This window comes from Contarinia nasturtii, unplaced genomic scaffold (genome assembly GCF_009176525.2).
Source record: "Contarinia nasturtii isolate CC-2019 unplaced genomic scaffold, AAFC_CNas_1.1 Cnas_scaffold_928, whole genome shotgun sequence".
NCBI lineage: Eukaryota > Metazoa > Arthropoda > Insecta > Diptera > Cecidomyiidae > Contarinia > Contarinia nasturtii.
This window is the reverse complement of record NW_022198275.1, coordinates 3,482,711-3,495,986: the sequence shown is the minus strand read 5'-3', so window position 1 is coordinate 3,495,986 and position 13,276 is coordinate 3,482,711. Positions and strand designations below refer to the sequence as shown.

At 33.0% G+C, this 13,276-nt stretch overlaps 1 protein-coding gene across 5 annotated transcripts; it reads left to right on the top strand.

Moving 5' to 3' along the window:
- Positions 1 to 206: 206 nt before the first annotated feature.
- LOC116342895 (protein I'm not dead yet-like) lies at positions 207 to 10,464 on the top strand. 5 transcript variants are annotated; one of them, XM_031770695.1, is made up of 11 exons: positions 207 to 223; positions 6,930 to 7,054; positions 7,235 to 7,367; positions 7,551 to 7,617; positions 7,776 to 7,825; positions 7,923 to 8,071; positions 8,145 to 8,259; positions 8,333 to 8,843; positions 8,932 to 9,321; positions 9,399 to 9,506; positions 9,590 to 10,464. In XM_031770695.1, the coding sequence occupies exons 2-11, from the start codon at positions 6,993 to 6,995 to the stop codon at positions 9,940 to 9,942; spliced, it is 1,938 nt and encodes a 645-aa protein (XP_031626555.1). In that variant the 5' UTR covers positions 207 to 223; positions 6,930 to 6,992; the 3' UTR covers positions 9,943 to 10,464. The 5 variants fall into 5 exon arrangements, with proteins under 5 accessions (XP_031626555.1, XP_031626553.1, XP_031626551.1 ...); XM_031770693.1 differs by lacking the exon at positions 207 to 223 and adding an exon at positions 309 to 369; XM_031770691.1 differs by lacking the exon at positions 207 to 223 and adding an exon at positions 1,966 to 2,113.
- Positions 10,465 to 13,276: the final 2,812 nt, after the last annotated feature.

The window sequence follows — 13,276 nt, the reverse complement described above, 5'->3', positions numbered from 1 at the left end:
CGTTTTTTTCCATTTTCCGTGGCGCTATATAGTTTACTCCGGCAACGAATATACTTTAGACATGAATGTAAACGAGTCACACGTTAGACTGTGTCTGTTTGCATGCAATGAATACAATTCTCATTGTATTGAGGCCATCGTAACGCACTTTCTGATAAGATTCTGATTTCAAACAGAGCACAGTTTCCAAAGCCGCTCAGTTCAGTTTTAAATTTGATGTCAGGTATACATAATACATAATTTTATATCCATTTCGAATAAAATAGTCAGTTAAAATTGTTGTTGCAGTTTTACTTAAATTTATTTTAAAGCGTTTAATTCATAATAATAACTAAAGTCATCAAATTTCATCATAAAAGCCGTCATTGCGTAAGTGTCAGTTAAATATTCGCATTGATTCCTATGTTGGCATGGATACAACATTCTAATTAATATTAATCGCATAAAAATCGAAAATTAATATAAAATTGAGAATTTTTATTTGAGAACGAATGGAATATTCATTAGTATCATGGTACATTGATTGAATGCATCCTTCATCGCAGTATGCGGTTAATTTTTGCTGATAAATTTGCTTAGCAAAAACTTGTTTTTTGACATTTTTTTTGTTTGAAAATATTTCTTATCTTTTTTTAATAGAACTGAAAGATGTTTTAATTTCGCATAATGTTTAACAGCATATCATTAGCTCTAGATTTTATTCTCTATAAAGAATTATAAACATAACGAACCATAGCATTATTATTCTTGTTTTTGGAGATAAACGGGTACTTCAGAATAGATTTGATTACACACTATTATGAGTTCATCGATCGGATCTCCTAATAAATGAAAGCAATCAAAGCGAGTATTTTGTGATAAAACACCCGAAACATTGAACCCGTTCTATGAAAACAATTTTGTTTTGTTTGCTTTTCGTTTATTTGGTATTTCTGTAGCTACTAGCAATAAAAAAAGAACAAAAAAAACGCTGTTATCTGAAAGTAGCAATGTGAATGCGTGGCGATACTAGAAAATCTAGTATTGAAATACTTGTTTGAGATCTTGCAATCTGAACATGAATATCCATTGGCAAATCAAGTTCATTTTGTACACTCATTTGCAATCAAGCTCGTACTTTTATCTTCACGCGTAAGTGAGACAATTCAATCGAAATTATAGTTTGTTTGCGTTTCGCATTGAATATTTGTTAACGCATTCGATTGGAATTCGGCCGTCTGGTCAAGTGATTAATGAGTCCGATCAATAAATCAGATGTAAAAAGAGCAAAATAGCAGACGTAAATTTAAACTATTTGCTATGTGTCGCACGTTAACCTGTAGCCACTCGTGCGAACAAGTTATATCATGGGACTTTGACGTTGTTAATTTGGTCAATGAGAAGAAAACGTCAACATATAAATATCACAAACAACAGAGATAAATAAAAATTTAAAAAAAAAATCAAAACAACATAAAAATAAATCGAATAAAAGTGAGCGTATTAAACGGCGCTCGATGTACATAATAATAAATACATTGGTTACAAATGATGAATGTGTGTGGCGCGCGCCACACAACAAAACATCAACTTGCATAAACGCGTAAATTTCAGTGTGTTCCGTTTGTCTGTCTATGTGTTGATTTGCCTGAAATCAATATTCACATTGACACAAAAACAGACAAATCCGCTCACGCATACGCCCTCAGCGTGAATGTATCACTAATGAAAAATAGAACTGCGAAAAAAGGCACGTCGCACTCATACACCTTCACAAAGAAATGTGAAGAAGAACGAAACAGCAAATCGATGTTACTGTGAATAAACACATGTACACACCAATGCGTGTGGATCACACTGGTTGCCGCTCGATCTGTTTGAATGCGATTTTGTTTCGTATATATGTGAGTGACGGTGATGATCTATACAAACTGTGTGTGACTGTCTTTGCTTCTCACTTCAGTGTGAATAAATTTATGCAAACATTGAAATTATGTAGTCGTATTTGAACTATCGACTTGTTCGGGTCGTCATACTGTGCGCAATTAGAATATTTCATTTGGATGTTTTCGATTTCATCATAAGCATTGTGTTTGTGTTTCAACATTTGCCCATTCATTTCAGAGGCTAAAATGTAAGTGAAATTTTGTTTTTATATGGTTTCATTATTCAAAAAAACATAGACACCCAAGAGAAATCTATTGATGGATGTTTTTTTTTTATTGTGCGGTATCGTTCCACGAAGTGTGTGTATTTTTATGTCTTTTGTGACAGAAAAAAAACTAACGACGTTATATACTTACGGTGCATTTGTTATCTTTAGACGAAATGGAATATTCTCGATTCGAACTTTGTTCAGAAGATTTTCACTTTTTCACTATAAGATAATCGCCCTCGATTTGATCATTTCAAAATGATTACAAAATGTTATGATAATGTTTAACTTTCTTTTTGTCAGTGACAAACGAAAAATGTCATTGTTTTTGCACTTAGAGTTAATGACTGTCATTAATTGATAACAGCTTGTGTTTGTCATAGCATCAGTGTTATGGGTGCATGAGTCAAAGATTAATTTCGACATGTTGTTCTTGTATAGATGAAAAGAGTGTTTTTGTTGCGATGATGCCGATAGAACCAGAATTTTTGACATTTCAAACGTCCGTAATTTCGGTAAAGGTTAAGACACACAATTGTTGAGCACATGTGCATACTAATTTAATATTAATATTGCAGTAGTGATTCGGGTGTTCGGTTTCATGTTCATTCACCAACCACATGCTTTTCTTGACAAATGTTAGCACAAGTGTTTTATGATATAAAATTTTGTCACACGCGGTTTTGCGTAATATGATCGTGACAACATATTTTCTTTTAATCTCAAAGCGAATGGACCGATGAATATTATATCAGCGTTTCTCTACATTCTGAGAGATTCTCTTGCCTTTATTTCCTCATTTTCAGTTTCAAAGCATGCATAAAAAAGATAAACTTAAAATAACAACCGTTCTCGCTGCGCATATTAGAAACATGTGATAGCTCTTGATACTAGAAAAAAAATTATGGCTTCAAAGCTAACAACATGAAAAAAAACGATAGAGCAAAAACAAACCGGTTCCGACCGAAAATTGAAGCAATTTTATGCGTTGATACCAATTCACAAATTTTCCATGCATTGGAAGCTATAGTCAAAGTGCAAAGTGCAAACTATCGAATATATTAAACATTCGCGAACCATCACAAAATACCAGTTGACATCTACATGCGCTTCGAAATTCCGTAGTCATAAATTTCGTTATCGCACAAGCGAAAGTCAACTTTTTAATGCAGTATCGATATCGAATGCACATTTTAATTGCAAATTATACCGGATAGTGAGTTAATCACACATTTACACACAAACATCAAATAATATAGCTGCGGTGTGCAGTTTATAACACCAATGAAATAACTCTGATCACATTTTATATTCAAATAGAGCAGCGGAGAAATAAAAGAACACATTAACCGCAAGGGATTGGGACATTAATATGAAATAAAAATATAAAGTTCATAGTTTTATATTCTTCATGTAATTTGCGATATAGTCTGTAAAACAAGTAGCAACAATTACCTATTTCGTGATAATATGCGGCGCATACATTCGTTAGCGAAATGCCTGTGTAGGGCCCGAATTGGGCATGCGCAAAGCGGCACGCATTTTTTTGACTTAATGATGACCTATTCAATAAAATAAAAATGTGAATAAAAACATTTTTTTTTTTTTCAAACAGAAAAATGCGGCGTGAGCACATCTGAAAAACAATGAGCATCCAAGTGTGTTTGCTTTTTTGCTACTGTTTATCTGTGTGTTTGGACTTAATAATTTGTACGTTTGACTTTTTTTTTCGCTGAAAATGTAAAAAAGAATATGTTTATTCGCTTGTGTTTTGTTCTCATTTCACAAGAACGATTCGATTCGGATGTTCCGATGAACACAAAGGAAATTTCAATTCATTATTGTGCCGAAGAAAAAAAATTATTTGAATATAAAATTCCGTTGAATTGTCATTTTATTCTGATGCAATGAAATGGATAGAAAGACAGAGACAGCCAGAGTCAATGTCATTGGATACTTAATATGTATTCAAAATTTTCATCGGTTGTGCGCACTTCAATTTTCTTTAAAGCCAACACGTTTTGTATGTGTTGTTTCAAAGTGCAAACGATTAAATCTATTTCAATGTGATATAGAAATGCCTATTTTATACGAATGAATTTCGCGGCGATTCAAACAGACCCAACACCACACGGTGGATACGTGTGCAGTTGGCGTCGCGTAATGGCCGGTTTGGTGTATAATTTTTTTTTTCAAACAATTCACTGGTTCTGCACCGCTGAATTTTGATATTGAAAAGAAACGTGAGTGACTTATCAAATTCGCAGGCCATATAATTGTTATCCGATGTGATGATGTGAATGCTAACATTTTTATTGAATGTTGAAACAATTGATTAAATTCACACCAATAATTTAAGTGAACAAACAACGAAAAATCTACGATCAAATTGATGTTCATACAACAAAAGTGCTCACAAAGCAAACAACGTGAATCGATGATAAATCATTTCGTAAGATAAAATGCAACGGGCTCCTGTCGGAGAGTTTTTGACGTGATTTTGACAGATTTCACCTGCTTGACGAACAAACACCGAAAAAGAATAAACCAGTTTTTTTTAGTATGTCAGACCAGTGAAGTGAATATAAAAAGGTCAGATCAGAGATGTGAAAATCTGAAATTGCAAACTCTGATGCGTTTTGCAAATGTTTCCTTGCTATTGCGCTCATTTTAATAAGCGAAAAAAAAGAAGAAAAATGATTATCAAATTCTTCTCGATTCCATTTTACATTTGTTTGCAGTGTAATTTACAGTCTTACATATACATTTGCACGTATACGCTTCGCATTCAATTAAATAAATTATCATTGCAACTGTGTGTATCTGTATATTGAATTGCAATTTCAACCAGATATTATTATATTTTTTTGTGCGATTCGTTGTTTGTTTTATTGTGTTTTTGGCGTCAGATCGCTGCCTCAACCAATCGCAAAACAAAGAAAATAGAGCAAAGTAAACTGAAACCCGGCACATTGTAATTCATTTAAACGAATTCACGGGAATTTTTTCCTTCATTCGTTTATCTATTGTGTGATTAACATGAGACAATGTCACATATCTGAGAGAATGATAAAAAATGTGACAAAATAAAAAAAATGGCAAATCTAATCAAACTGGGGGACTCAAATCATTTCCATGATTTTGATTAAGTTATCGCTTGTCAAGCGATTCACATTCCCACAGTCAATTATCAGCTTATGCAATAGCACCCACTTAATCGCATGAATGGCCAAGTATGGAAAACCGATTTCATCAATGTGATAATTTTGAGCGTTTAATTCATTTTAAACGAGTAATTAGACAATTACATTTAATCGATTGGATTTTTACAGTTGATAAATTGAACAGTTACAATTTTGTTATTCATTTTTTTTTATCTTTAAGAGAAAACATTCCATGAAACACACAATGCATTCAAATCGTGATAAAGTTGTATCCGCGCATTATTCTGTACCACAATCAGTAGATAAGGTCACAAAATTTAAATTTATCGTCGTTTGTATGCACAGACGAAAAAACCCCTATACAAATATTTTCAAGCAAAAATCGTTTTAAAAAAAACTAAAAATAGAAAAATGCTATAATCGATGGAGTAAATAATAATGTTGGTCATATGGTGAGCAATTTGCATTGATAATCATTGAAAAAGCAAATATTTTGAAGCAATATGGTAATGGTTACATAAAAAGGAACAAATAATTTTTTTCTCAATTTGAATTTCATTGTTGTGCCAATTTCTATTGATAGATACAAACTGATGCTAATACATAGTAAAATAATCGTCGAAAATTTTATGTTTCCATATCCAAATAATGCTTTCGAAATAGACACACTCATAAATATCGCGTTTTCGGGAAGCGATCGGGAATGACCTTGTGACAAATATACGCATGAATGTGGGTGAGGAAGAAAAAGACGATAGACAGTGCAACAAAAGTCGCACCAGCTTGGTATTCATAATTGGCCAAATTGGCGTATGACGTCGTTGACTTAAGATCAAAGCGAAAAAAATAAAAATAAACAATGTTTATTAAACATACTTTGCGCGACGATTGAAGAAAGTAAATAGCGGAGAAATTTCCGCATTAGAGTGGTGCTTGTTGCTATCACCCGCAATACGCATGCACATACACTGTATATCACTGCTTGAAGACGAAAAAGAGACATGATTGCATTGCGTATCAGTGATATTTCATGTAGTATTTTTACAACTCACATATCATCGCTATCATTATTTTGTAGTGAACCTTTTTTGAAGCAGCCACTGTTTGACATTGAAGATGTTATGTACGATGGTGTGATCGTTGTCAGTGCTTTTCACGCACACACACACACAAAGTGTTTCGATGAAATCTTATCACACGTTGCGTTTTATTTGAAAATCATGAACAGAATAGAAAATTAAACAACCTTTTGGAAGATTCACAAATATTTAAATTTCCACAACACATACGCATGTGCTAATAGCATGACAAATGAATGTATGTTATGTTGTATTGTATACACCAAATGCCGTTAGATTAATTCATATCACATGTCTATTATTTGGCTTAAAATCTCTGTCTCATTCATTCAACCAATAGCTGTTTGCACTGATGGAACTTTTGTATCAATTTAAAAGCCGTAATCATCGGTCGTAATGCTATATAGTAACTGTTTCGACTGTTGTACTATATTCATTTTGATTGTTTCAGTAATTTTGTTTTTAGTTACTCATATTAGTCGAAGCAAAAAAAAAATTCCGTAGTTTGCCAGAAAAATCAGATCTAATTAAATCGTTCGTATTTTTTTATAGCATCAATATAAGTGAGAGAGAAAAATCGAATTTTGCATAAGGTAGAAGCCCACACGCACAAAAATGACGGAAGCCAATGACAAACAGGGAGCTCATACCAATGGCAACACAGAGGAAATCATACCGTAAGTTTTCACACATTTATTTTTCTTTTTGACACAAAAATTATGTAAAAACATCATCATTTTTTTCAAAATTAAAACTATAATTTATAATCGGTTCATTCTAGATCGCAGCATATTTAAAAATAATTGATTAAATTAAATTTCCCTCTAAAAATACATTTTTCAATTGTTCATTTTCAGTGTAACATTACCGGTGCGGAAAATATCATGTTGTACCCGATTCACGCGATTCTTATCAATATATTGGAAGTCATTGTTTGTCGTTTTGACACCGATTGTCTTACTGCCGATAATTATACTTAACGATAGACCTGTGAGTAGTAGGCCGTTGGCCCATTTTTTTTAAACGAATAAATTGAAGCGATCGATTATTTTTACATCGTTCATTTCGCATTCAATTTTATTGGTTGACCTAACATGGTTTTTTTAATGCCAGACAATCGATTTTCATTTTATTCATACACATGCACTATTTTGTGTTTTTTTTTTATTTCAGGAAAATAGATGTATGTTCGTGGTACTATTGATGACCGTTTTTTGGTGCACTGAAGCTCTGCCATTACGTATGTTTGATATAATTTACCATTTAATATCAATTAAACACTCTCCATTTGCACTAAGTTCGATCCATTTGCATTAAATTAGACCAATTGAAAATGTACATTATTTTGCATCCAAACCAAATCAAATTGCCATTATTAGTAATTGTTTTCTTTTATAGCGGTCACATCAATGTTACCCATTGTCCTATTTCCAACGCTTGGCATTCTCGTAAGTAATTTTCTTTCCCACTGTACATTCCATGCACATTTGTTTTTCATTTTGCACGATCGAATCAATCGATTTAATAAATTTAAATGTGTTTTAGAAAACCGATGCAACGTGCATGCTATATATGAAAGATGCTATGCTAATGTTCATCGGTGGATTGATTGTCGCATTGGCTGTACAATTCTGTAATTTACACAAACGTGTGGCATTGAAGGTGATTTCGATCATTGGATGCAGTCAGAAAAAGTGAGTGATTATGAGCTATCCTACCATGTCAGCCGATTTGATGATGTTTTCTTTTCGTTTTTCGTCACTTTAGATTGAATTTCGGTTTGATTGCTGTCACCATGTTTGTATCAATGTGGATTTCAAATACAGCCGCTGTTGCTATGATGATTCCAATCATGCAAGCTGTGTTGGAGGAGCTTGAAGCGGTATGTCTTCTTCTTTTTTGATCAAATTGTTGTAAAACAATAAATCGAATACTATTTCATTTTCAATAAACAGCAAGGACTTTGTAAAATGTACGAAGACAGCAGTCCAAATGCTGAAGAGGAAGGAATGTTAAATAAGAATAAACCAGAAGAGAAGAAGACTCTTGCCGATAAGAAGCCAACCAAAATTACTGTGTGTTATTTCATGGGGGCTGCCTATGCCGCCTCGATTGGGGGCTGCGGCACAGTTGTTGGCAGCGGAACAAATTTGGCGTTTAAAGGCATTTACGATGGATTATTCCCACAAAATGAAATTTCGTTTCCAAAGTGGATGATCTACAACATTCCAATGATGCTAATCAATACATTCTTTACATGGATGTACTTGCAATGGTGTTTCATGGGATTATTCCGACCGAATAGCAAAGAAGCCAAACAATTTCAATTGGGAAAAGACGGCGAAGAGGTTGCTAGACAGGTCATTGTCAAACGTTACAATGAATTGGGTCCGATGTCATCACAAGAAATTCAGGTTGCAATTTTGTTTCTGTTATCAGTTGCGTTGTTCTTCTTACGTGAGCCAGGTAATTTCAATTCACTGCTAATCTACAGATTTCAAGTTATATCTCATGTTTGTTGCATACATTTTGGTTTTATCATCAATAAAATTAGGTTTCATGATGGGTTGGGCCAAGCTTTTAACAGACACAAAAATTGGCGATGCCACGCCGGCTATTTTCATTGTTATCGCGCTTTTCATGCTGCCGGTCAATTGGAATTGGTTGAAATTTATCACTGGCCGACCAGATGATCTACCAAAAGAAGCGACACCAAGCTTGATCACGTGGAAGTATATTAATACGAATATCCCATGGAGCTTGATTTTCTTATTGGGCGGTGGATTTGCTCTAGCAAAAGGTGGCAATGAATCGGGAATGTCGAAGATGTTGGGCACTTATCTGTCGAGCCTTTCAGACTTGCCAGAGTTGCTGTTACTGTTTTTGATTTGTCTATTCGCACAAATCGTCACCGAATTCGCATCAAATGTTGCCGTTGCAAATGGTATTTGTCTGCTTTTGAATCAACAACCCTTACATTTCAGTTCGTTAATAGAGATTTTTGGTTCAATTGGTTTTCAGTGATGTTGCCAGTTTTAGGAGAGATGGCTCTGCAAATGGGAGTTCATCCATTGAAACTCATGTTCCCGGCGGCTCTCTCGTGTTCAATGGCATTCCATACACCAGTCGGTATGTATTGTGTTTGTTATGCAATGTCATCCAAGACAATAATTTTATCGCAACTAATTCACTGTGTTCAAATCAATTTCCAGGAACACCTCCCAATGCAATTGCAGCCGGTGTAGCAAATGTTGGCACAAAAGATATTGCATTGGCCGGCATTGGTTCATCTGTAGTGACCTTGATTACGGTTTGGTTGTCAATGCCATTGTATGGTCAATTCGTGTATCCAGATACAACATCTTTTCCGATTTGGGCTTGCGATATACTACGCAATAGAACAAATAGTACTCTGCCACTTGATTGTCTTACACAGTTGGCTACTACTGCCATGCCTTTCGTGAATACAACGGTTGATGCTGTTACAAATTCTACTGTCATGCCTCTCTTGAATACAACGGTTGCTGCTGTTGTTAATTCTGTTTTGAATGCAACAGCACATTAAAGAAATCAAAATTTATTTTGGACACCAAACGAACAGAACAACTGGATAAATTCAAGAACAAATAGTGCAGCAATTTCACGCTTCCGTTTTTAGACATGTTTACACACATTTATATTTAAGCTAATCGGACTCGATATACATTCGATCATTCATTTGTCGTCTAGCTAGTAGTTGTATAAGTTGTGAATGATTTTTCTTTCTCAAATTGGGTAGAAACAAAAGTATCTTTTGTTCTTTAGTTTCCGTATATAATCAGGATATATATAATTCACTTTGTATATCAGAAAATTGGATTGAAAAAGAACAAACTCATTGTTCATAATTTATATGAATTGTATCTTGACGATTTTTCTTTTCCCGTTTTTCTACGTACATCCATTCAGAATCAAATGTGTCAATTAAAAAAACGTGAACGATAGGCAATACTTTTTTTTAGATGCATTTTAACAATGAAATCAATTCGTACAAAATGTCTATACGGAAAACCTTAATCAAAATAAATAAACAAGCAAATAACTTCAACTATAACATTAGCAATAATTCGTTAACTATGAAAGCGTTAAATTAATTTTATTCTTATTTAGTCATATGAAATGTCGATGTTTTTGTAAAAACGAACAGATATTTATGAATAAAATTCTGAATGTTTATTTTTCAATAAAATCAAAATGTTTTTCTTTCCGATTTTTATATCTCTTTTGAGTGCGTATGCATGTGATGGGCATACTTAATGATAATTATCGTTAACGATAAGAATTTAATTTGGTCGGTTATATGGTCGCAATACAGTCGACGTTTGATGTCAAGTTCAAATCTTTTTGCAAGCAAAATTATTCAGTTACTTAAGTATTGTCACGAATTAAAATCGACCTTAGTAACTGCAAACAATGCGTTGTGTTTTTTTTTAATCAATGAAATTTATCTCTTCGAAGTCAAAACTTAATGTCAGTTATCGCATATTTACCTTTATTCAATTCAAGGACATTTTGTATTCAGTGACAAAATGCGTTTTGACTCTATTTCAAAACAAATTGCTGTGGAATTGGTATGCAAATATGAATGAATAGTTTTGGTCTCACGTGCGACAGTTAAACTGTTGCGACATACTTTTACAGTGGAATAAAAGTGATCATTGACAAATAATTGGCTTAACCCTCTAATGCATTAATTTTTTTTCGAAATTCAAAAAATTGCATAGTTTACTCAAAAAATGCTATTGACAAAATTAGAGAACAATCGAATCCATTGTTTAAACTGCTATAAAATTGCTATAAACGAATGGGTGATTTGAATTGTACATATTTTGTACATTTTAACGACGTATAACTTTGGTGTTGTACAAATTCGGGTAAACATTTTCCGGGTTTTGATATTTTCAATTTTTAAAAATCCAAATTCTGAAAAATTTTTGTTGGTACATAATCATAAAAATTGTTGTACATAATTGTACATAATTAGTACATTTTAGTAGTATATACGATTTTTCGAAAATTGACATCGACCGGAAATTGACTACCTATCCAAACGAAGAGAGGAATAATTTTTTTTGTCAAATTTCTGTTTTCGCCTACATCTGTGTGTATAATTAAACAGCCGCTTTATTTTCACTTGTCAAATGACCGGCAAATGAAAGCCTGAACCCTGCTGAATATATTTTAATTCATAAATAGAATCATTTGTTTTTAATTATATATTTTAGACAATAATTTATACACCCTGCCTAAAGGCAGGGCTATGCACTAGAGGGTTAATACACATTTACCGTGTTTTTATGTTCAAAACAATCACGCTACTTACAATGGTAAGTTGTGTTTATGCTATAAAATTGATTAAAATACATTCTTATCATTTCACAGACGAATAAGAGTATACCTGTAAGATCATTAAATCATTATGATAAAAGATGTGTATTACCTACCAATGAACAAATCTACAATGAAATAAAAAATAATGTGAGACGAAAATGATTTTTTCTAAATTTAACGTTTAATATTCAATATGAAAATTACAAACGATGATAAAAAACATGGTGATCTTACCAAACATGGTTAGACATGTAATGAGTTAAGAGCGTGTAACTAAACCTAGGGGATAGACAAAAACTAGAAAACTAAGAAAAATAAGGACTTATTGGGTCCGTGTCTTCCCTAGAACTAAACATAAAATTATATTTGCAATTACAGGTATTAGAATATTGCGATGAACATTGTTGATGTGACGTTGCCGACGCATCCATTCATAAATACGCAAATACTACGGTACGCGATGAAGTTGAGCGTAAATTGGCGTATACATGCTGTTGTCGACACAGATGCTAACACGAAATTTAGTCGCACACTTTCTCGTTAGTTACTGTATTGAGAGGAGTAGAGTCGCCATTACTGCAGGTTTCACAGATCGGTAGTAATTCAAAGTTCGCTTCCAAACATTTTGCAAAAATTTCTTTGATTTGTTTTGTTGGTTGTTTTTTATTTTGTTGAATTACCTTATTTGTTTTTCTTTGTTGCTTTATTTTGCTTTCGTACATTAACCTAGGGGCTTTCATCATTCGTTCATACAAATTTATACACAATATTCACGTCCTATTCATCATATATACGATTAAAATTTCTCGCCTATACCAGTGAATAAGATGTATTTCAAACTTCAGTGTACACACACACACAGTATTGCTACACAGAATCGAAGAAGATCCGCACAAAAGAGAATGAAATAACATGCCATAGACGAAATATACACCAAATATATGCAGTTATGCACATTTATTTGCGCGTATTACAGATGATTTTGCAATATAGTTCACTATTTACAGTATAAATCGTATACATTTGAAGATAAAAGCCCCTAGACATTAACCAATCGGTATGATTTATTTTACTGAAAAATAATTGCATATCGATTGATAAAAAAGGACTCAGAATGTCTCTGTTTGTTTGTATTTATTCATTTATTTTATACAATGCATAATATAAACCTAATGAATAATGACCAAAGTAAACGTTAATGTTCTTGTCGCTTATAAGAGAGATTGTATTGTAGAATAATGGTCTACGAATTAGAAAAAAGGAAGAAAAAAATTGTATAGTGTTTTAAATTTTGGTTTTCTTTTCATTGCTATCATGTAAACGCGATTCTACTGGAATATTCGACTGATCGCAGACAAATGTATTTGTGAATGTATCTTTTGTTTTAATATTTTACTTCGAACAGTATTTCTCCCTTTTACGTGGAATAGTACCACAATTTTTTTCGATGCATACAATGTGCGTTTGATGAAACACATTTGGCTTGGCTATTTACGTAAAAAATGACTTTTTTTTAAAAAAACGTTGAT

Coding starts and splice junctions, on each gene's coding strand:
- LOC116342895 (XM_031770695.1), top strand. CDS start 6,993: ATGACGGAAGCCAATGACAAACAGGGAGCTCATACCAATGGCAACACA. Junction 7,055..7,234: donor AACACAGAGGAAATCATACC/GTAAGTTTTCAC, acceptor GTTCATTTTCAG/TGTAACATTACCGGTGCGGA. Junction 7,618..7,775: donor CACTGAAGCTCTGCCATTAC/GTATGTTTGATA, acceptor TTTCTTTTATAG/CGGTCACATCAATGTTACCC.